The 24,548-nt window shown below is 42.6% G+C and overlaps 1 protein-coding gene across 3 annotated transcripts in view; it reads left to right on the top strand.

Annotated features, from left to right (window-relative positions):
* The first annotated feature begins 5,061 nt into the window (after window positions 1-5,061).
* Window positions 5,062-24,548, top strand: part of FYCO1 (FYVE and coiled-coil domain autophagy adaptor 1) — a 44,963-nt gene continuing 25,476 nt past the window's right edge. For 2 of the 3 annotated variants that reach the window (XM_035129115.2, XM_035129111.2), the window contains exons 1-11: window positions 5,062-5,153; window positions 9,050-9,215; window positions 10,241-10,347; window positions 11,163-11,288; window positions 14,385-14,491; window positions 16,353-16,496; window positions 17,133-17,226; window positions 17,609-20,239; window positions 21,739-21,831; window positions 22,743-22,861; window positions 23,246-23,413. In XM_035129115.2, the coding sequence (XP_034985006.2) occupies window positions 9,161-9,215; window positions 10,241-10,347; window positions 11,163-11,288; window positions 14,385-14,491; window positions 16,353-16,496; window positions 17,133-17,226; window positions 17,609-20,239; window positions 21,739-21,831; window positions 22,743-22,861; window positions 23,246-23,413 (3,644 nt within the window). In that variant the 5' untranslated portion in view covers window positions 5,062-5,153; window positions 9,050-9,160. The other variant, XM_035129113.2, reaches the window with a different exon arrangement.

Genomic DNA, 24,548 nt, shown 5'->3' with positions numbered 1-24,548 from the left:
TGCAGTCTCTGAACTGTGATCTTCTGCAAACCACTGTTGTAAATCTATACTGTCCTCCTCTTCTCGGGAAGGTTCAGGAGGGGGGGGGGCAGTCTCCACCATTCCTCCTCAGTCCAGTCCCTGACAAAAGTGTATCCTCTGAAGATCATAGTGATCTAGCAGGCCTGTGTGGAGGAAGGTGTTCTTTCATGTAATCTGACCCCAAGTTCTTTAGGACTTTGTATGTTAATAACAACACCTTAAGCCTGGGTTCAGTGGCATACTAGCAGCCACTGCACCTCTTTCCTCTCAGATGTTGCATGCATGGCCAGATGTCCCACCTAGCAACTGTATTCTGCCCCACCTTCAGCCGCCAAGTCAACCTTAAGGGCAGTCCACTGAAAAACAGTAGTCAAACGTCGAGGTTATCAATGCATTGGTTACAGTGGCCAAGTCATATATTTCCAGGAATACCTGTTCCAGCCAAAGCTGCCAAAAGGCACCTCTTGCCACGGAGGCTACCGAGTGACAATGACGGAGCATCCGCAAACTACCGTATGTTCTTTCAGAGGTAGTGCATCTTAGAATTTTGAAGTGTCAGGCATAGCTCTAGTGGCTTTAGCCCAAACGTAGCAGAGTTTTCCTGCACAGCGCAGAAGCTAGTTGAGGTGGAAATGACTAGTCGGCTAGACGCAGAATAACTATTTACAGGATTTATTAAAAGAAAATAAAACCAGCAGAGTTTCTGCATACAAAGCAAAGCAAAATAAATCCTCTCTGTCTCTCTCTCTCCAACCATATACACAGAACTTCTACTCCTAACACCTAACCAAGAAACAACTGTGCTAGCATTCCTAGATAACAGAGTTCAGTGCTGGCCGTTAACCAATCAGAGAGTAGTTTCCAGGTCAGGCAGACCTTGGCTTTCTGCCAAGAGTAAATTGACACTGCCTTGAGTTAATTGTATGAAGCAAGAATCTCTAAGTTTCCCATGAGAACCAATTAACAGAAACTGAACAGTGCAACCCTGCCTAGAACAAGTAAGTTCTTCAATTTCCACATACTGTAGCACTCACCTACAAGGCCTTTACCAGGATTCAGTTTCAGTTTGTTTGCCCTCATTGAGCCAGCTACCGTGTCAGACAACACGTCATGTCATGCACAGCCACTACATGTCATGCACAGACACCCTTGACTCAGATGTAACTAGCTCTGAGAAACAGAGCTGTCACCAGCTTATTTATGGCATCTCACCCTAAATCTCCTCATTGCCTCTACCAGTGCCTTCATATAGATGCTAAATTGCATTGGACAAAACAGTATCCTATGGCGGTATTCTATACTGTATAATTGCTGAGGTACAGCCACCCAACACTACTCTCTGAAATCTGCCCTGCAGACACAAGTTGAAACAGCCTTGCAGCGCCCAGTCTCCACAACTCCCAGTCCATAGAGATGGTCCAGGAGGACACCAACGGTATCAAAAGCCACTGTGAAATTGAGCAAGAGGATCAGGACCATACTCCCTGCTTACATTTCCAATAAAGGTAATTCATAAAATAAAGGCAACCAAGACCAATTCCATCCCAAAACCAGACCCAAATGGGACTGGTGTGGAGAATAGTTTTCGTCCACTGGGCCAGATCACAGGCTCTCCAAGTGTCCCTATTTTCCAGGGACGTCCCTGATTTAGAGAAGCCATCCTGGTTTCTGACTTGATCCTGGAATGTCCTACTTTCCCTTAGGATGTCCCTATTGTCATTGGAGAAATGTTGGCGGGTATGGTAGGATATTCCTATTTTCATTGGGAAAATGTTGGAGGGTATGGAGTTATCTGACCCGACCCCCCCCCCAAAGCCATCTGAAGGCAATCATGTACAGTATAGGGATTTTTTTTTTAAAAAAAAAAAGTTTAACTTTTTATTATGTTTTTATACATTTTGGATGCTGTCCGGAGTGGCTGGGGCAACTCAGTAAGATTTGTGTGGTATAAATAGTAAAATTATCATTATGGAATGGGACATCCCTATTTCCATCGGAGAAATGTTGGAGGGTATGAGATCAGTATCCCTGCAGGCCAACTTTTGACAGGTGGGCAGGACCACCCATTTGTCAATCCTGCCATCATGATGATGGCAGGTGACTGATACGTGGGCAGTCCTGCCCAGCTGTCAAAGGTAAAACCCCACCCCCAGTGGTGAAAGTGGTTTGCTTTGCTAGTGCATTCCCTACAGCAGCAGTACAAGAAAAGAGTGTTATACAAGTTCTCTCATTGAGCTCTGGATTGATTGTTGTTGTTGTTGTTTAGTCGTTTAGTCGTGTCTGACTCTTCGTAACCCCATGGACCAGCGCACACCAGGCACTCCCGTCTTCCACTGCCTCTCGCAGTTTGGTCAGACTCATGTTGGTGGCTTCGAGAACACTGTCCAACCATCTCGTCCTCTGTCGTCCCCTTCTCCTTGTGCCCTCAATCTTTCCCAACATCAGGGTCTTTTCCAGGGAGTCTTTTCTTCTCATGAGGTGGCCAAAGTATTGGAGCCTCAGCTTCAGGATCTGTCCTTCCAGTGAGCACTCATGGCTGATTTCCTTAAGAATGGATAGGTTTGATCTTCTTGCAGTCCATGGGACTCTCAAGAGTCTCCTCCAGCACCATAATTCAAAAGCATCAATTCTTCAGCGATCAGCCTTCTTTATGGTCCAGCTCTGGATACATGTTTTAAATGCAGGAAAATACTAGTAAACGGCCTGAGGATTGCTTCTGCTAGTTGAAAAGCAAAGCAAAAGTCTGTGACTGCTTACCACAAGATGTTAAGATGGTCAAGGACATCCAGCATGTGTGGTGAGGGACCACAGCCCACCTCATCAACTTGATACCGTGTGGTTTCCGTTCCTAGTTTTCATAAACATTTTTCTTGAGAATCCACAGCCTCCCACAACCCAACTGGATTTTAATGCTTATCACTTCTTTCCAAGCATATACCCTGTTTCTCATATTTTAAGACATACCCATAAAATAAGCCATAGCAGGATTTTTAAGCATTCAAGGAATATAAGCCATATCCCGAAAATAAGACATAGTGATAGGCGCAGCAGCAATGCCGGCCGCGGCAGGAGGAGGAGGAAAAAAATAAGACATCCCTTGAAAATAAGCCATAGTGTGTTTTTTTGAGGAAAAAATAAATATAAGACATGTCTTATAATATGAGAAACACGGTACTGTAGCAATGATACGAGAGAGATCTGTAACTGTTGGTTGAAATTTGCTAAACAAAATTATTCAAACTTTAAAAAGAAAGAAGGTAGGCGCTAAAAATATACATCTCAAATGTCAAAAGCCGTATGTATATCTCAAGCTTCTTCAGCATTCACTGAAAGCTTTCCAATGAAAGTAACCTTGGAAATGGGCAGGGCTGTCCTATTAATTTGAGTAACAGACTCTGGAGGTGACGGGAGGGACTTACCCTGGCCAAACACCAGTGACAATAGCATCAAGTTCACCTGAAACTGCCATGACTGAAAGGGAGAAAAGAAAAAGAGAAGTCAAAAGAAAAGAAGAACTGGGCAGCCCACACCCCACACTGGACAACAAAAAGTGAGAATAAGTCACAGGAAGTGTTAGACAGGTTTTATTTTGTCTTGATGCATGATTAAAAGAGAACAAGCAAGACATGGAACTTGATGCATTACTTATCCCCTATACTGAACTACATGTATGTTCCTCAGTCAGAGATGAATGAAATAAACTCTTTGTTGAGTCATAGGAAAAATAAACATATCCCAAGATTTTTCCTGCTCTGTGAACCAAGAGCAGATTACAATTTTACGTACGGTAACAACACATAACACAAGCCAGTGTGGTATGCACGTTAGCCTGTCAAAATAGGAGACCCAAGTTCAAATCCCCAGATGGCCACAATGTTCACCTTGAACTAGTCAGAAGGTCTTAGTCCAACCTGCCTCACAGGGTTGTTGTGAGAATAAAACCGAGGGGGTGGGGAGGAAAGGTGGAATATAAATGAAACAAAAGTCGTCGTCCCCCCCAATCTCTGTTCCTTTCGCATTCATGGGCTACTTTCCGGCTCTTATCCCAGTCCTGTTTATCTCCAGTTTATTATTACTATTAAAAATATTAACCTTTTATCATTTTTTCTTTCAACATCTCCTGTGGTCATTCTGCCTCAGAGACTGAAGACCTTCCATGATCCATCCCCCACTCCTTTTATTCATTTACTTTCTCCTTTTCCCGCCCCCGGCTCTCCATTTCCTGGAGTGGCTGCCCAATGCAGCCCTAGTCCTTAATGGGACTAATGTTAGTTAATGTTAATTAACATTAATTAATTAGTTAGTTAATGGGGTAACTGTGCCCCTAAAGGACCAGGTGCGCAGCCTGCGAGTCATTTTGGACCCACAGCTGTCCAAGCCTACCCAGATGCTTGCAAAAGTCTAGGTAATTTTAATCTGTTTTAGTATTTTAACTTGTGTGTGTTTTAAAGTAAGACACTGGATTTTCTCCATTTTATCATTTCATATTGTAAACCCCTTTGAGGTGTGTGCGTTTCTTTGAAAAAAACCCAACAACAATCAAGCGGCATATAAATTTTACAAAATAAATATAAACAAAAACATTTTCAGCGGAGCCTTTGGCACAACCCCTCAGTCCCCCAAAGCCCCAAGCTCAGACTACAAGCCCATAGGCCAGGGTTTACCAAACTTGGGTCTCCAGCTGTTTTGGTTTTTTTTTTGGACTACAGTTCCCATCAACCCTGACCACCGCTCCTACTAGCTAGGGATGATGGGAGTTGTAGTCCAAAAGCAGCCCTCCCCCCCATCGTAACGGGAGCAAAGCCCTGCTGTACTCAAAAGGGGACTTGCTACTGAATAGAAACGTTTTAAGGTTGCACTGGCAAGCTTGTACTTCTACTACAACAAACAAATCCTTCCGTTGCTTTCTATACAGTCTGGAAAACTCTCATCTGCGAGGGAAGGGCGGCGGGATATTAAGCCTCAGCGAATGCGGTTAAAGGGTTAAATTAAAAACAACAACAAGAGGAGGAGGAGGAGGAGGAGGACAGTTGAGAGGCATCATGGGAGTTTGCAGGCCTCCGTGGAATCATGGGAGTTGTAGGAAAACTCCAAGGAGCGTCTCCCTGTGTCATGGCTGCCTTACGTTCGAGGTAACGTACTTTGTTCTTTCCACAGGGTCGCGGTGCGTCTCTCCCCTTTCCTCGCTATGCTCAGCAGGCAGCCTTGGCTGCCCTTGTATCTCCGTCGTCTTGTCAGGAAAGTGGCTCTCAGGCCCACTAGGCAGCGCAAGAGTGCGTAATATTTTGTGTGTTGGGGTGGTGAGGGTAACTTTAAAACAAAAAACTTTTTTTTTTCCACTTGTTGCTGCTGCTGCTGCTGCTTTCCCCCCAGCCCCGCCGCCTCCTGGAAAAGGGTTGTGTTTCTTCTCCCCTAGCGAGAAAAGGATGTCACTTTGATAAACTGAAGGGAAAAGGGGGTGGGAAAATCCAATAATTTCACGCCATCTCTTTTTATTTTTTTAAATCTTAAAAGCAGCTGATCTGCCTTACTGCCTTTTCTTTCACTTCGAGCTCCCGGGGGAATCATCATCATCATCATCACAATCTTATTAACTATGAAATCACTTCGATTCTGCTTTAACTCTTCCAAAGTGGGTCGGGGATGCGATGCCTTTTATTTATAACTCCCGTGGGAGTGCATCCAGCAGGTTGTGTAACAGGCGCAGCTGTGGGGAGTGGGAAAATAAAAATAAGTGTTTTTCGTGTCTCGTTCAGATCTGTCATAGGAAACAGTAAACAAAGAGTGTGGGGCAGGGTGAGGTACCTTTTTGGGGTGGTTTTTTTTGGGGGGGGGCAGGGCAAACGAGAGACGTTCTCTGGCAGCCAGCCCACCCTGCTCCCCAGGCGTATAAAATACTCAGAATCAGCTGCTCATCCCTTTCTGTTGTGGGCTAACAGGCCCAAACCACAATTGGGGCGATAACCAAAATGTCCAAAATAATAATAATTAGTGAGTAAGGCTGTCTAGTTCTCCCGAACTGCCCCTCAGGGCAGGCTGGATGGTAATATATCAACAGTAGAGGAACGACAACAGCAAGCAAAATGGGTTTCAGAATAATAATAATAGTAATAATTTTATTATTTATACCCCGCCCATCTAGCTGGGTTTCATGTTGATCCTGTGCACGTGCTTAACTCGGAAGTAAGTCGAGAAGCTTTGTTGAGATTCCTGCATTGCTGGGTGTGGACTAGATCCTCAGGATCCCCTTACAACTCTGCAATTCCATGATTCTAAGCTTCACGGGGTCCAAATGGCAAAATGGCAACTGCTCCCACAAGATTTCTGCCTCTGTAAGCCTCCCATCGCTCACTGTCTCAGCAATCCCGATCTCATTTCCTTCCCAGCTGTTGTGTCGCACATTAATTTTGTGAAGACAGCCACTTCAGAAAGAAAAGTTCTGCTTTCTTCCCCCATGCATTTGATTATTGTTACACTTTATCTTCTGCCTTTTGTTCGTGGAGTTTGGGCATATGATCCTCCCTTTATTCTTAACAACAACCCTGTGAGGAGGGTTAGGCTGAGAGACAGGGGCTATAAACCCAACCTGGTTAGCTTCGTAGCTGAGTGGGGATTTGGTTGTGGTCCAAGTCCAATGCTCTAACCATAATGTCACACTGCCTCTGTCTCGCTGTCATTCTATTTCTTAGCAGCTGTATACCTTTAACTCCCAGTCACTGTATTATTTACTCTTTGGAGAAGTGCCAAAAAAAGTAGCAACTTTTTTTTATTTCTGCTTAAATCTCTTCATTTGAAAGGAAGTTAGCTTTGATTTTTGCAATTAATTTGTTAGAAAGGACTTGGGGGAAGTGCTGGTGAATCTAAAAATGTGTTCCACCTTGTTAGATTTAAAAAAATGTTGACATGTAAACATTCAGTGGCCTACTAATCCTGCCAGCCTAGTTTCTGGCAGATGACAGGGTGTTGCTAGCCTCTGCCAAAACAGTGCAATTATTGTATAACTCCATGTATACCATTCTTATGATTCACGTCCGAAATATGGGTATAATAATTATAACCCTTCTGGAATTGTATCACCTGTTTGCCATGAAGTTTGCATTCTTTCTTTTTTTCAAATTCAGAAATCCCCAGCTAACTGCCTTGTATATGTAGCTGAATTTTGCTACATACTGAAGATGCAAAAGCGACCTTATTCCTATCTATCTGAGCAGTGCATATAAGGTCTTGATGCTGCTTGCTTCTGGGTTCAAGATCTTGTCTCTCCTCTCGGTTTCAGGCTTTCCATTGTCACAGATGAAACATCCCATTTCCCAGGCATCAAAAGTGAGCAGGGCTAATGATGGTATGGAAGGAGATGCCCCAGTTGGATGCATTTTTTAGGTTCAAGGCAATCTCTCAGCAGAGGGGATAGAATAAAAATGTTGCTAATGTGTCAAAGGTTTAACCGTCAGGAGTTTATTCTCTCCTTAAACTAAAAAAAAAAGTACAACCTTTTGTAAAAATGAGATCCCCATCTAGAGATACCATAAAAACACATTTTGTTGACAATTTTGGAGGAAGCCAAAGAAACACTTAGTGGTTGAGAATTCAACATAGCTCTTTTTCCTGAGGAAAGTGATCACAGGAAGATAAAGTAGCAGAAGCAGATCTTAAAAATACATTTCCAGCACGTGTCAACTAGTTACTATATAGTGGTTAAAACAGTGTGATGTGAAACTCTCTGAGGGCAGTGTTGCCCCCCCCCTGTATACAAGCAAACTGTGAATCATGTGCCTTCAAGAAAGGGGTTTTGAGATTTATTTTGTTCATGAACTAGGCTGTGTTTTCATCTGCTACTTATACCACCTGCTTATGATTTAGATTTTTTAAAAAAGTACATTTTGCTTGATTGTCTTTAATTGCATTCATTTTTTTAATATATATAATTTTTATTAAATTTTATAAAAAGAAAAGAATAACATCCATATAATTGTACATTGTTATAACATCTGTATTCAAAAATAAAAAATAAAACGACAACAACAACAACAACATATACATTCCATTTTTTCTCATTTTAGTAGGGGACTTCCCCGGGTCCCCCTTCTAACGGTTCGTTGCATATCATTCTTGGCACATTCTATTCTTATTATCCAAATCTAATTACAATATCCTTTTCTCAATTTTGCAACTCATTATAATATTCTAACCTATTTTCAATTATATCTCACTTAATTTCTTAACCTGCAACTTCACAATTGCTTATAATTCTCCTCATACATCAATTCTACAATATTTTTTATAATAAATTCTAAATTTCTTCCATTCCTCTTCCACCTTCTCTTCTCCTCGGTCGCGTAGTCTTCCGGTCAGGTCAGCAAGTTCCATATAATCCAGCATCTTCATTTGCCATTCTTCCACTGTAGTTATCGTCTTTAATTGCATTCAGGTTTATGACAACTCTGCTGGATGTAGATTACCGCCCCGCCCCCCCATTTTACAAGTAGAGGACTAAAGTAGAGAACTCCCCAAGAAACTTCATAGGGGAAGTGTCAGGCAGTCTTCATGCATCAAAGAATACATGTACCTTTCCACTTATGCACATTCCACTTGCATGCAACTACGTTTATGCAGGCTGCTGCAAAATAAATAAATAGATTGGCCTTCCCTCACTCGGGAGTATGCAACAGCTTTGAGCACATTGAAGGCACATTCCAGGGAGTATGGGGTGGGACACTGAAAACTGCCATGGAATCTAAAAGTGAACGAGCTGTGAGTTGTTTTGATGTTCACTTCTATGCAATGGCTCAATTTAGATTTCCACTGAAATCAATAGACAGAGAAGGAATAAAATTGTTCCACTGATAATAAAAAAATAAAGCTACTGTTGATTATTTCAAAATCCATATGAGGGCACTACCTTTATTAGACCAACAAAAATGTTAAAAAGTATAGTGCATTAATCATGATTTAAAAATCCGAAATACCATAGTAGCTGCCTGTAGCAGAATTTGTAAATACGAACTCTTTTTCTTCCCTTCCCTTGCAGATGCTGCGAAGACAACTAATCACTGCTAACCAAATGCCCACGAACAATACAAATTTTGCCCTCTTTGCATAGTTGGCTGAGGAGTCGAGTGGTGCACCTTCACTTTCAGCAATGGCCAGAAGTGGTGAAGAAAGTCAGCTGCAGAGGATTATTCGGGATTTGCAGGGTAAAATGCTGCCTGGGTGTGATTGACTCATTCGTTGTATCGGGATGCGAATTTGTGCTTCTGTGGGAAAGGGAGAGACAGGAATGTTGTTGTGTTGGGACAGAGGCTACAGGAAACAGAGGGCAAGAGTTGTTGTTGTTGAATTAATTGATTTATAGACAGCTACACAGCATAAAGCAATTGAAGCGGGGTAAATGATAAAAGCAGAATAAAACATAGAATCATGTGAAATTGCTTGCCATTCAAATTGGCTATTTTCTCCAGGCCACCACAAATGCTCCATTTCTTCCACCCTAGTTTTTGTTTAAGTGTGGAGACAATTTACACAGGGAGCTACTGCTCTCAGGTTTCAGCAGCCTGTGTGTGGTATCCAAAATGTTGCCATTTTTGTTAACTGCCTTGAGGCATTTGCAAAATACAGGATATGCACCTCTGAAATAAATAACCCTGCCAATGATGTCTCAGGTGACCCATTTCAGACCTTTTGAATGGATTTTTATCAATGGGAGCTTCTCATGCTCCCTGTTCAGCGTTATAGCCTTAAACCAGAGCATTGGGAAAGTTACTTCTTAAAATGTAGGTACGATGTGATCTAGGTGAACTCAGTGGCTGTGTTTGGACGTTGTAAGTTATCACAAGGGGAATGAACCAGAATGAAACTTGGGTTCGTGTCCTCACTCACTTCTCCTGTCCCATAGCTAGAAGGAGTTTGGAAATGTTAATTTCTGCTTTTGGTTAGCTGCAGCTTTGTTTGTCATCTGAACCAGGAGCTGTGGTTAAATACTTCTTTCTCCAAACCTCTATTAGGCAACTCTTTCAACTCTTGACAAGTTCACACCAGTATTGCCCTGACCAATGTATTTTGTTCTCCATTTGGAATTTCATGTCGCTTGAACTCTTGACCCTGTGTAAGACGCTGTATGAAACATAAAATATATTGATGGACATAAAAGAGATTATCGTTTCAGTTATTCACATTGTTCCTGTTTAAATTCACAAAAGGTGCTTTGTGTTTTTCTTCAAAGATGCTGTTGCAGAACTGAACAAAGAATTTACAGAAGTAGGAGAACCAATTACAGATGATTGTATCAGTTTGCACAAATTTTCCTACAAGCTAGAATACCTTTTACAAGTAAGTCGTGTTAGCATTTACAAGCGGACTATTTCCTGAGAGCTTTTCCTTAAAGTAGCTAAATGAAGAGGCGGATAACTAGAATATATATAAAGAGATGTTAAACAGGCCAAGGAAAATCTACATGTTAAAATGTGTTAAAAGGTCAAAGAGCATTATTATTATTATTATTATTATTACGGTATTATTGGAATATTGTGTAACTTGTCCTTGAAAGTGCACCTTTTTGCCTTAGAACTGTAACAGTACATGTTGCTGTGTGTTCTAAATCTCGTTCATAATAACAGAATAATCTACAGGAATAAGTATGTAAAAATAATTCCCTGGGTTCTCTTGCATTCTGCAATGACCAACAAAACCCACAATCCTCCAGAATGGGGCTGTGCAAACTGGTGCAAACTCGATTTGTGTTGTCTTTCATTGAATTCTGTTACACAAATGAACATCTTATGCTTGTTCAACTAAAACCAGTTCATGATGCTTGCCCATGATGTTCAGGTCAGGAGAATGATATGTACTGTAGTTTGGTCAGTATGCTGATTTAACTAGTTGCTGAATCTTGGATAACCATTTTTAGGTCTAACAGCTTTGTTGAGCTGTTTGTTTCCATAGTACTGTATTTATAAACATACGTTTCATATTGGCAGTGTTAGCCTATGTTAATTGATCCAGTGGCTTTTAGGTCTGTTCAGAAATCCCGGCGGTTATTGGTGGGGAACGCACTGCTCTTTTCTCTGAATGCTTACAAAGAGAGCAAGCAATGTTTTTACAAATCATCCATTTGAAGTTACACTTTCCCCTTTTCTCTTCCAAAGTTTGACCAGAAAGAAAAGTCCAGCTTACTGGGAAATCGGAAAGACTACTGGGATTATTTCTGCGACTGTCTGGCAAAGGTTAAAGGAGCCAATGATGGAATACGCTTTGTGAAATCTATTTCAGAAGTAAGTGAAGTGCATGGATCTGTCATAGGGCTGTGCAGCATAATGTTCTGACAGGCCAGTCTAACTTGGATAGGTGCTGCTGGAGCAGAAGCTGTATATGCCAGTGGTACTGTTATCTAGGCTCCCTAATATGAAGCTTTCCACCAATTCCTGAAGATCCGTCCTTTTGCACAGGATATTTCAGTACTTGTGGTATGGTGCTCTAGGGCTATTTCATCTCTCATATATATTATTTTCTTTATTGAAGTTTTGAAAAGATTTTATACATATAAAACAAAACGATTTCCAACATTAAGATACAGAGTTCTTTCGAACCCTTAGACCTCCTTCCCTCCCTCCATCCATGGGTTCCATCTTTAAGATTACTGTAAATTTACTGCATCTTTTACCCTTATCTGTCTATTATATAACCATAATTACCACAAAATTAAATTCCACATTACAAATGCCTTTACATCCCTGCCAAAGATTTTAACTGTTCAAAAGTGGTCTTTTAAATAAATTACAAATTTACTTCAGTCTTTCGAAAATACTTTATCTTCCTGGTTTCGAATCTTCCCAATACATCTTTCATAGCTGTTAATAAAATCATACGGGCTGACAACTTTTGAGTGTTCACTGTAGTCCCTGGTTCAAAAGTAAACGTCTCCAAAGAATAAAGGGCAACTGGTTCTAAGGAAGCTTCAAGGTCTGCAAAAATTGAGGGGTGCAACTGACAGTCAACATGGGAGGGGGGAGGTACTTAATGTTTGTATAGTTCTATCTGTGTGCTTGGTGCTTTACAAAATACCACAGGAGGAGTGTAACAGCTCAGTTATGTGCAAAATAACAAATAACCTCAGGTAAGACCCTGGAAATCATTATTTCAGTCTCAGGTGCTCAATTGCCCCCTTATTCTTATTGCCACCAATATAAATTTGGTCCCTATCAATGACGCCCATGAGATTTTCTCTCCCAGCAGATATTCAACATTAAATTAAGCTGACCTTCCTCGTCGTTTGGCAAGCCGAGTCAGGCATTTGCTGACAAGCTCTAGCATAGAAATTATAGAACATAAATAAACATTACACAGGTTCCATCTCTCTTAGGACAGGGGAACACCAGCAAATCTACTGCAAAGCATTTGAGATGGCAACACTTTAAATCTGGCCAGAGTAAAAGGCCAGTGGCGACATACAGATCCTTAAAGTAAGCAGCTAATTGAAAAGGAGCATCATAAGACAGTGGCGTAGCATGGGGGGGCTGGGGGGGCATGGCACATTTATTTTATTTTTTTGAGAGTCTGCGATCAGGCGCTTCCACAACAGCCTCCATCATCAGAGCCTGGCTCAGGTGCACGAGGGAGCTGCAGAGACAGCTTTCTTGCATGGCAGCCCAGTGCTGCCAGCTGCAGCTCCACTCCTAGGTCAAGCCCAACCTGGTAGCGGAGAGAGGCTGCGCACCCCCGGCCATTATATTATGCTCCGCTACTGGCATAAGAAATACCCAAGGAGCAAGGGAAGCAGGTTGCACATGAGTGAGCCAAAAGGTGTTGTAAGGAAACACCCCAGAGGCTTTTATTTACTGAGGCTAATGCAGAATAAAATCACATTTGAAGAAGGGAATAGTGTGCCGCAGTTCAGTGCAACAAGCTTTTGAGGCAACAGGCTTTGTCTACAATGGCTGTTCTCAGGTAAATACTTAGGCAGGCCTTGCTACCATCTTAAAGATCTTAAGCCAAAGCTTTAAGACTGCTAACCAAGCTCTCATGAGGGCACTGCCCTGCTTCCAATAATATAACTTGGTAGATGTAAAGAAACACATGAAAAAATAGCTTGATTGCATTTTAAATTTGATGACACTCCCTTCTCAGCTCTTTTTCGCAGCTGCTATATGAGCACTGACAATGAATAGCTTCAGGAATATACTGACCCCTTTTGGTGTAAAAGAAACTACATACAGTAGTAGAATGACTGACTGAAGCTTCCTAAGAAGCAAGGGCGTGTAGCCCAAGAATACCACCCCCAAATAGTGGAAATTTTAATCTATAATTTAGTGATTTAGCACCCAACTACACTGCGAAAACCTCTTTTAAAATATGAAAATCTTTTATTGTCTGGACAATTGAGCTTGCAATAAGATGAAAAATTAAGACAACAGCTGCCTTATCCCAGATCTGGAGTGGAAAGAATAACAGCATCATTGGTATAAAGTAGAATACAAGCTTTTCTATTGCTTAGTTTTGGTCATTTGAGACATTTTCAAGTTCATTTAAGAACAGATTAAGGAGCTTTTCTTAACTCCCTTTGACATGAGGATATCCTGGGTGAGCTGTCCGTGATTGCCACATCTAATCTGTAAAAGACTTACTATGCAAACCTTCATGAGATAGAAGTCTTTTATCATCAGCAGGAATGTTGTCCGGTTCTGCCATAGCTTAACCCTGGAGAACTTGGAAGCTGCCTTTTGATCCATAAAGACAGTAAAAAGGGCCCCTGCATATTTTTCAGCATGATGAGAAAACCCAAAATAATTATTGAATTGAGATGCTTGCAAAAAAAAAAAAATAGGGACCTAACATAAGGTTAGTGATTGTCTAACAACTCCGGCCCTATCAATGTAAAACCAGAGATGTCCTTGCTGACTTCTGGTTTTTAATGTTAAACACTGGCTGGGTAGAATGTGGCCCCGGCCTGGTGGAACGCTGTCTCACAAGAGACCTGCGAGATTTGACATCCTTACACAGGGCCTGCAAGACAGAGCTGTTCTGCCAGGCCTTTGGTCAGGGTTCAGTCTGACTTGACAAAGGAGATTTCCCAGCCCACTCACAGGTCCTTATAATATCAGTGGAAACAGTTAGTCCTGGCGAGTATTAACCGCTTTCAATTTTAACTTGAGGATTGTCATTTGTCCAGTTTTAACTTTAACTTATTTGAATTAATTTTGGGATGCATTTTAATCGATTAATTGCTTGTTTTATGCATATTGTATTATTTATATGATGTTAGCCGCTCTGAGCCGCTCTGAGCCCGGCGTATCATCATCATAATCATTATTATTATTGATCATTATGTCATAATAATCAGATTTTTCTGTGATTGTCTTTTCCACCCCCAGCTGAGAACATCCCTTGGTAAGGGCAGGGCATTTATCCGTTACTCCTTAGTGCACCAAAGGCTTGCAGACACTTTGCAGCAGTGTTTTATGAATACCAAAGTAACAAGGTAAATGTTGCAGTTGTTTTGTTCAACATTTATAGAATATGTACCAAATGGTACAGCGGTTTTATAACAACTGTCTCTATTAGTAGCTTTGCATTCTGCTAAGAAAACCGAGAAGGTGAAAAGAGGAAATGGGAATTGCAACGGTGGGAATGGGAAGTGGTGAACCATTAACAGGAACCACCAAGTGTGTGGTTATAATTGGCCAGTGCCCAGGGACTTTTCTGAGAAAATCATTTGGTTATCCGTTTTATTGTAGCAGTGATTACCGATGTGAGAATAACTTTATTCCTCTGAATGCCTGCTTTAGAAAATGACATAAAGTCTCTAAAATGCTACAAACTTTGGAGGTCAACACCTACTACTTCAAGTGCACGATGAAGCCATCGTGAACTAGATGAAATTGTCTCTAACATAACACAAACCCTTCTGGATCTGACTCCCTATCTAGTCCAGGGTTCTGTGTCCCCCAGTGGCAGAGCCTCATGCCTGTAGTCCTCAGCGATTGGTGTTCAGAGGTAGGCTGCCTCTGATGCTCGAGGGAGTGTACAGCCGTCGTGACAAATGGGCATTGATAGCTTAGTCCTTCATGAATTTGTCTACCCTCCCCCCCCCTTTAGAGCTATTTAAGCTGCTGGCCATCATCACAACTTGCAAAAGTAAACAAACCTCATGACGCTATCCATTTTAGAATAGCCTCCTGCTTTAAAAAAAATCTGAGCTTCACCCAGCTGATTAATTTATGTATTTAATTAATTTGTATACAGAACAATACTTTCAAACTAAAAGGGGTGTTCCTTTTTTGGTGATGTATTGCAGCAAGTGGGCAGCAAGTGCCATTAAAACCAGATAACAATTTGTTTGTTTGTTTTTTAATGTGCTTCCCAGTTTAAATTAATGACTCTGACTTGCCAGTTAATTGACTGAGAGTTGTTAGTTGTTTTCATATTGCACAGACTGAGGCATCGTTTTTGCTGTGAGTGTGTCATTGGAGAGGTATTTCTTAATGGGGGGAGGGTAAAATTTGCATCTAGTTTTAAAAAAGCTGATCTTGGACACATTCAATATTACTTTGCAACGGTGAAATGTCCTTTCAAACATCTGTTGTGGTTACATTTTTATAGCCCCTAGTACAGTACATTTTTATAGCCCCTAGTGCCTCAGCCTCAGCCCTCCAGATGTTTTTGCCCTTCAACTCCCATGATCCCTAGCTAGCAGGACCAGTGGTCTGGGATGATGGGAATTGTAATCTCAAAACATCTGGAGGGCCAAGGTTGAGGATGCCTGCCCTAGTAACTAAAGATGTCAATACTGAAAAGGATATTGATACCTCTCAAATATTGCTGTGGGATGCTAGGGAAAAAGACTGTCTCTGTGTTCCCTAAATGTCACCCCGGGAAATGAAGTAAACAGAGTATGTGAAATATGTGGGACGTGCAAGCAAGTGTGTAGTAGTTACCTTTGTGCTGCATACAGTCTAAATGTCTTCCATTAACCCTGTGATGGGTCCTGGCTTGGTTGATCTCCTGCCAGCTTCCAGGTGTGCAGGAGGGTGACTCGCTGGTAGGATCCTTGTCAGTGGGAGCCAACAGAATGTTAGGATTTCACCTGAAGTCTCCTCCATCCTTTTCACTGGGACTTAGTTTCAACTCGTTTTGTAGAATTGTATGCTCTGTACTCATGCAAGGATTCCCTGTGGAGCAGCTCTTTCATTTGTGGTAGAACAGCTGTGATGAAAATGGAACCATGCAGCATTTGGGGGAAATACATAATCAACAATGCAGTAGTCCTTATATTCTCTTGCAGCTTGTTGAGGATTATTGATATGAGCTTCTGCTTACTTATGCAATCCTTGTTTCTTTAGTGACTGGTACTATGCAAGAAGTCCCTTCCTGAATTCAAAAATGAGTTCTGATATTGTCGGTCACCTTTACGAACTCACAGAGGTTCAGTTTGATCTGGTGTCTAGAGGCTATGACTTAGACTCGGCATGGCCCACATTTGCCAGGTAATTTAAACCAGCTGTTAAGGTGGAAGCATTTCTATAATTTGTATGCCTTAATAAAACATTCTGGGACTTTAGAACATATTAAAACTTCAGTATTTGAATCGTGGGTCAGATGAAACTTCACTGTGGTGGTTATACTGATCCCCTTGCTGCCTCATCAATGTTCTATGAAGTCCTTCTAATGTGTCATGTCAGATTAGACCACCAGAAGGACAGCAGAAAACAGATTTGCTTCTAGACCTAATGACTAAATTAGCAACAACACTCTTTTTAATTTATACAACTGGGTGTGTTGCATCCAGCTCTTGCAGCGAGAGAGCATCTTCTGCTCATGTCATCTGACTTGTGACAATTGAATAAGAGGTGCATTAATTCTGAGGAGCTTGCTGGGCAGTGAATAAATCCCTCTTAATGGAAATAAAGGTCACAACACATTTTCCCTATCATTTCCCCCCCTTTTATTAATAGATAGCAAATCTGTTCAAGCTTAATTATGCTGACAATAATTTATTTTATCCAGTGGAAGAGATACCATGTCCCTCTTGGTTGCCATTTGCAGTGTATGGTCATAGTTCATAAGCATTATAAATAGCTCTGTGTACATGGGGTATAATTTAAACCCTCTTCCATTTGCAGGAGAACATTGCCTTCCTTTGGCTCCTCAGCTTACCAGTGGAGGCCTCCAAGCCGCACTTCAAGCATGAGTAGTTTGGTGAGCAGCTATTTACAGGTAATTACATTGACAAATGACTGCATGTGCAACATTTCCTTATAAGAGCAGCAATAGTGCTACTGTGTAATGACCCCTTACCATTAGACTGAACATAAGAAGGGGAAATTACGGTAGAATCCACTTGATGTTATTGTTCTAATTGGTCACCTGAGTCTCCTGCTTATCTGTATTCACTTTGTGTTCCTCATTTAGCTGCATGCCATTGTAACTTGATGCAAATAACAGCCCTGCTGGTCTGGTTTAATTGTATATTGTGATGATTTCCCAGCCAGGGGCTTCTTTGTACTAATCTGAGGTGGATTCCAAATGCTGAATATACTATATACCAAAGAGGCATCTCTTCTTCTAACTAAAACCATTTTTCTTCTGATTTTCTTAGACCCAAGAGATCCCCTCCAGCCCCAATGGGAATAGCTTTTTAACTGCTGAGCCCCTTGAGGGCCTTGATGAGCTACACGTGGAGCTGGACCAGGCAGAACTGCGGCAGAAAGAACTGCAGGATCGGATCCAGCATCTAGAAAAGGAAAACCAGGAGCTCCAGGCGGCCATCAGCTTTGAGAAGCAGCAAGTGCAAACAGAAAGAGAAAAGAGCAGGAATATTAGCGAGGAGAACTCCAGGCTAACGAAAATGCTGGGGGAGGTAGAGAAACAGCATGAGATCTCCCACTGCACTCAGGACACCGTTCAGGACCTGCAGAAGTGCCTGCAGACGTTAGAACTGAATGCTGTCAAGAAGCAAGAAGAATACAGTGCAAGGCTGGAGGAACTGGAGTCCGGGAAAAAGGATTCTGACTCAAAGCTTCTTCTCTTGAACCAAGAGCTGGAAGCTGCAAGGGCTTTGGTGTCCACGAAGGATGTCCATATCGGTGAGCTTCTGGCCAAATTGCAGTCGGGAGAGCAGAAGAATGAAGAGCTTATAGCCAAAGCCACTGCTCTAACGAATGAAAAGGCACAACAAGCCAACAGTCAGTTTGAGTCTGCACTGAAGATTGAGGATTTGCTGAAGAAGCTTCATGAAGTGGAAGAGGCAAAGGCCAATGCTGAGAAGCTAAATAATAAACACCTTTCTCTGCTTAAGATCATGGAAGAGCAACTCCAGTTAAAGGAGGAGGCACAGAAAGAGTTTGAATCGAAACTGAGGAGCCTCACTGTCAACTCCAAGGAAGAATCTGAAAAACTTTGTGGTGATCTGGAAACCATGGCAACTGAAATGGCGGACCTTCAGAAGGCATTAACAGCAAAGGGCAATGAGATGGCTGATCTTCAAATCCAGTTGAAAGGTTCGTTGGATTCCATAAAATCCCTGGAAAAAAGCCTTGAAGAGGAAAAGAAAGAGAAGACAAAACTTGAGGGTTTGGTCACGCTTACAAAAACAACAATGGAAGAAGAAGTAAAAAACACGATGGAGCAACTTGAGGTTAGGGAAAGCCAGCTTTCAAAACTAAGTCAAACAGTGAAGAGCTTAGAAGAGCAAAAGAGAGAACTTATTTCTGAAAGAGAGCATCTTAGGAAGACAAAAGAAAGATTGGAGGAGCAGGCCACAGAGCAAAGCTCCTCGCTGAGAATGATCTCTGAAGGAAACGAGAAGCTCAAGTCTCAGAATGCAAAGCTGCAGCAAACCAATCAGAAGCTAGAAGCGAAGCGAAGAGAGTTGGATGCTTCTCAATCTTCTCTGGAGGCTGAGGTTGCCAGACTGAGAGCCTCTGAGAAACAGCTCCAAAGCCAGATTGAAGATTCTGTAGTGTCCGTGGATGAAAAGGAGAAGAAACTCCGGGGACAGAACAAGCTACTGGATGAAAACCTGCAGAATGCCACGAGGCAAAACCAAGTTCTGGGAGAAAAGCTGGATGCCTTGCAGGCTGATTACCAAGAACTGAAAAAAAGTGAAAAAGCTGCCAAAGAGTCCTTAAGTGCGCTGCAAGTAGAGCTCCAGAGCACCAAAGAGCATGGCCTGCAGGTGGAAAAGAGCCTGTCCTCCTCAAGGGAATATGAAGGATCTCTGAAGTTGCAGCTCAGAGAGAAAGAGGAAGCATTACAAGACTTGGAGAGCCAGTGCAAGGAGCTACAAGGACAGTCAGAGAGGTGCAGGAAAAAGATGGAAGCCCTGGAGGCCGAAAAGGCAAACGCAGAAAAAACTTGCCTCCATCAGACAAAACTGATTGAATCCCTTGTTTCTGAGAAGGCTTCTGTGGAGAACACCCAGTTGGAACAGGTGTCTTGTCAGGAGAGAGAAGCCAAAGATCTGGCCTCAAGGCTGGCCCTTTCGGAGGAACAGTTGCGTCTCAACCAGGCAGAGGTGTTGAGACTTCAGGAGGACATGGTGGACCTTCAAGCCAAACTTCGACAAGCAGCAGCAGAGCAGCAGAAGCTGCAAGAAGAGTTGGATGTTGGAAGGGCTGTTCTGAGCGAGCAAAAGACCCTGGCCCAGGAACTGAAAGAGCAAGGTGAAGTCCTCAACAGAAAGCATGTGGAGGAAATGCTTCGGTGTCGCCAACGAGAGGAAGTGCTGCAAAAGAAGAGGGACCAGGAAGCCCTGGAGAAGGTGGAGCTGGAGAAGAACATGCTGAACCTCACGGAGGAGTTGTCCAAGGCCAAGCAGTATTTGGAAGCAGTTAATGTAGAAAACGTGGAGGTCAAAGACCTCCTCCACAGGACTAACACGGACATGGCTGAGCTTGGCATTCAGATCTGCAGTCTGACATCTGAAAAGGCAGAAGCAGAAGAGAAGCTGTCCCGGCTCATGGAGGAACTCAGAACTGCCAAGGATGAAGCCACCAGAGAACGTGAGAAGCTGCAGCTTGATCTCTCAAGACTAACTCAGGAGAAACAAGAATTGGAAAGCAAACTGGAAGAGTCTAGGGTTTGCACAGCAGCTCTCCCTAGCCTGCAAACTCAGCTGGAGATGGCAGAGAAGCATCACCAGAAGCTGCAAGAGACCAGCAAAGAGGAGTTGTCTGCAGTCAAATTTCAACTGAGCACAGAAATCATAAACCACCAAACAAAACTTAAGGTAAATTAATGTAAATAAGTCCTCATTGCTAAAATAAGACCCTGTACACACTTGCCTGGCAAGACCCTGTACACACAGGAGTGCCTGGCGTGCTTTGGTCCATGGGGTCATGAAGAGTCGGACACGACTAAACGACTAAACAACAACAACACACTTGCCTGAGAATGCATCCTGTTGATTTCAGAAGCACTTCTGATTAGACCTGTGTAGTGGTTGCATTATAATGTCATGTTTACGAGAATCCTCTTCAAATGAAGAATTAAAAGCACTGAAAACTTGCAATCCAAATTTGTCGCTGCCACCACCCAGGCTCTGTAGAATGGCAGAGCTACTGCGGCATCTGTAGCCTGGCCACTCACAGCAGTTAAATTTGGGGTGGTCGGCAGATTGGGCCCAATCCCTGTGCCAGTTGCAAGTTGGCACAGCGACTGGGCCTGAAGTATGTAGAAAAGTGGGGAGGAGGAATGCTTATCTCACCTAGTATAGGGTTGCCAGATGTCCCCAGTTCCCGGGGACAGTCCCCGGATTCACCAATCTGTCCCTGGACAAAATCTGTCCCCGGAATGTCCCCGGATTTTAATTAATGTCCCCGGATTTATGCCTGGGGACTTCTGGCGAGGCAGCATGGTGGGTGCCATGGCAGTGAGCAGCACCAGAGGTCCCGGCCACGTCAAAGTTGCAGCCAGCCAATCCACTGGCTGGGGGGGGGAGGCTATTTAAACCGAGGTACGAGCCAAAGAGCTTCTTTCTGGTTCGCTTCCTCAATCAACTCTCGCCCCGAACTCGCTGTTTGTCCACCTCTGGTAACGAGACACCACCACCGCCAGTTAAATCTCCATAGAGACTGCAATTGCCCTCCAGCAGTCTCCCAGTTATGGGAAGCCGGTGCCTTGTGTGTGTTTTCCCAAGACCAGCCAGTGCCTTGGCGTTTGTGTGTTTGTAGATGGGCTTCTCCTCCTGTCTTGTGTCGAGGTGCGCATCCGACAACTTTGGGGTTCCCCCCTTTAAAAAGGTCGAGAACTCTGGGCAACCCTTTCCGAAAATAATAAAGCATGAAATTTCTCTTTTTTAAAAAGTTTCCCCTGATTCCTTGAAAAAAAATCTGGTAACCATAACCTCCACTCCTGGTGTTTGCACATTTAGCTTGAAGGCCTGGAAAGGACTTCTCAGCATGATTTGGATGAATCTGCCTAAACTCCTCCCCTTTTATCAAGAACCTTGTTTTCTCAGGGTTCCTGATCGCGACCTGGGTATCAAAGCATACTCAGCGGAGCATCCTTAGAAGCCACCTTTAGACCTTCCCACTCAGTTTGACACCCCCTCTAAAACACACACATTATTTTGAACCCTTAAAAAGGGTGATGGCTAACCTCGGATTTATTAAAGCATGTGGCTTTAAGAAAGGAAGGAACTATGTAACTCTGTTGACACAAGTGGATAACTTCCTTTAAAAACACAATAATAATCAACGCTGATGTGTGTTTTATGGGTCCTGACAGGCTCTCAATGAAGAATGTGAAAAATTAAAGCAGGAAGTCAAAGAGCAGAGCCAGCAAGCACATGTTGCAAAGGAAGCACTCAAAGAACTGCAGGTTGGTCCATGATCTGATTGAAATAAGAAACTCACTGAAGCAGCGCTCTTCTCTCCGAGGCTGACAGTGTGCGTCAATGGTGAATATGCACCAACACGTAACAGACAGGAGTCTGAATACAGCAAAAGTGGGTGGGGTGAAACTATGGCCAAGACCCAGAGATGCAAGCCAGCATGTTCTGTGCTTGCATACATATTTATTTAAAACAAATAATATGCCCTTGAACCCTGTTTTCAAGCTGCATAGAACTTGGCACATCATCTCCTTACGAGTAAAGCTCACACTGTACACGTAATGCCACTACCCCAGGGTCCAGCTGATTTGCTTTTGCCCTCTGGAAAATTAGAGACTCAAGCACTAATATCGCCATCTGGAATTTAGCTTTCCAAACTCAACCCATTGAGCTTTAGTTTGTGTTTTCTGTTTTGACTCTTTTTATACACTTTTTTTACACTAGCTTGTAGCTAAAAGGGCAAAAAGCAACATGTTTTTACAAGTTTTTTTTAAAAGAATTGTTATAGTTTTTATTGTTTTATATTGTGTTGATTGTATTTTTAAAATTGCTTTATGAACTGCCAGAGAACCTCTATCACAGGGTGTCCATTAGTTTGGTTTCTACTTGTACCCCTTGGATTACACAGCATCTCTACTTCTGCTGTTGGTGATTACTGAGCTGTGGTTACTCAGATACAGCTTTTGCTAGCCATTTGGGGGAAATACAGGAAAATTGTTACTTCTTAGAAAATCTATTAAGACTTTGGTGATAACAAAAGGTTAACACTTTGAATATACCCTGCAACCACATCCATGCAGATCTCAGTTAGCAAATTTATTAAAGATTTTGAATGGAATCTGAAAAGCCTTCTATACATCTCTTTGTTATTTACCTTTTTAAAAAACCATCTTCCTAGGCTGTGAAAAGCAATCTGTGCACAGAACTGGACCTGACCATGGATCTGGTGACAGAGTACAAAGCAGCCCGGCAAAAAAAAGATGAGGAGGTGACACAGCTTAAAGAAGACCTAAAAAGGTGGAAACTTTGTTTATCATATTATTTTTTTATATAAAAAGTTTTAAATCTTGCAAAGAAGCTGATGTAGCATAGTGACCAATAAGAGGCTAAGCTACAAATCAGAAAGTTCTCAGTTAAATCTTTTTGCCCTGAACTCACTCAGTGGGCCTTAGGCAAGTTGCTTAACCTCAACCTCACAATCCTCAGTACGGGAGGATACTTCCATATTTTTCTGTATATAACACGCCCCCATGTATAACACGATCCCTATTTTTGGGGACTACAATTTTAGAAAATGGGGGAGACGGCCAAGAGTTGTTGAGCTTTTTGGGGGTACTAATAGTACTAATTGAGGAATGACTGAAGTCAGGAACGGTTAAAGATTTTATATATATATTTAAGGGCTCAAATGGAAGTCGACAAAGCAAATGAACAAATTCAAGACTACTGCGAGAAACTCAGCAAGACCAGAGCAGACCAAGAAAGCAACGAAAGGAAATTACTGGCTGAACTCGATGACCTGACAAGAACAAAGCAGTTCCTTGAAGAACGGTTAATTGAGCTTCTCAGGTTGGTAGCTTTATCGTTAAATATTTCTAACCTGGATGGGGAAAATATCTGTCTTCCGTCATAGTGTCCCGTTGTGTCAGAAGCAGTTTAGTCATGCTTGCCACATGACCCGGAAAGCTGTCTGTGGACAATCGCCAACTGCCTCGGCCTGAAAGCGAGATGAGTGCCGCAACCCCATAGTCACCTTTGACTGGACTTAACCGTCCAGGGGTCCTTTACCTTTTTTACCTTACAGCAGTATTAAAGAAAAACATATTCAGTGTAAGCCTAAACAAGCAAAATCTGTTGGGTTTACTCCCTAGCAAATGGTGTTTAGGATATTAGGATAATCATGATTATGGTCTTTTGTGGAATACTGGCCTTTCCAAACCCTTACCCGAGTGTAATACTTCAACAACAGCTCCAAGGAAGTAAGACGTTATTTAGGAATGGTCTTTGCCTCCTTGGGTCTGCAGTGGTCCAAACTTCTGACCTTCTCCATAACTCACTATGAAGACCCACTTGCTGGATCACAACAGTTCCTGGCAGGGCAGGAGACGCTGTTACTGGGAAATGCCTTGCAGCCCCAAGGCTGTTAAAGATACAGATATGATACCGTTCTACCTTTAGAAAGGCCAGAGTTGTTACTTGAGCCCTAGGTGCTCTGGAGACATGGTGGCAGCAGCTCTGTTAGGAAGTACTGATAGGAAGTATTCTCAAGATACTGCAGATTGCACCCTCATTGGGGGGTTGGCACCACTGTGTGGTCGAAGGCAGCTGTTAGGGGATCCAAAAACCCTTCAGGCCATCTGCTTTCCTGTTAGCAGAGAGAATCTTTGTGTGTCCCATTGGCTGTTGCTGTTCCATGTCTGATTTCCCCTTCCTTGGCTTGTCAGAATTGAAACTGAGTTCCAATGGTGGGAAGGACTTTTTTTTAAAGGCAAATTGAAAGCAGCAGTTTTGTCTTTAAACCACAAGGTGGCGCTCAGGTCCCAACCTGTGGTCACCTGTTGATTGAAATCTCTCTCTCTCTCTCTTTTTGATTTAGTACGGTATTTTTTGATATAGAATTTTAAAAACCAAAGCTCCATGTGGTTCCAGTGTGAGCGTAGAATATTGTGCAGCAGGGGCTTACCCCGCTCTTGTCAGATGCTAA

This window comes from Zootoca vivipara, chromosome 12, assembly GCF_963506605.1.
Source record: "Zootoca vivipara chromosome 12, rZooViv1.1, whole genome shotgun sequence".
NCBI classification, from domain to species: domain Eukaryota; kingdom Metazoa; phylum Chordata; class Lepidosauria; order Squamata; family Lacertidae; genus Zootoca; species Zootoca vivipara.
This window is presented reverse-complemented; position numbering and strand designations above follow the sequence as displayed.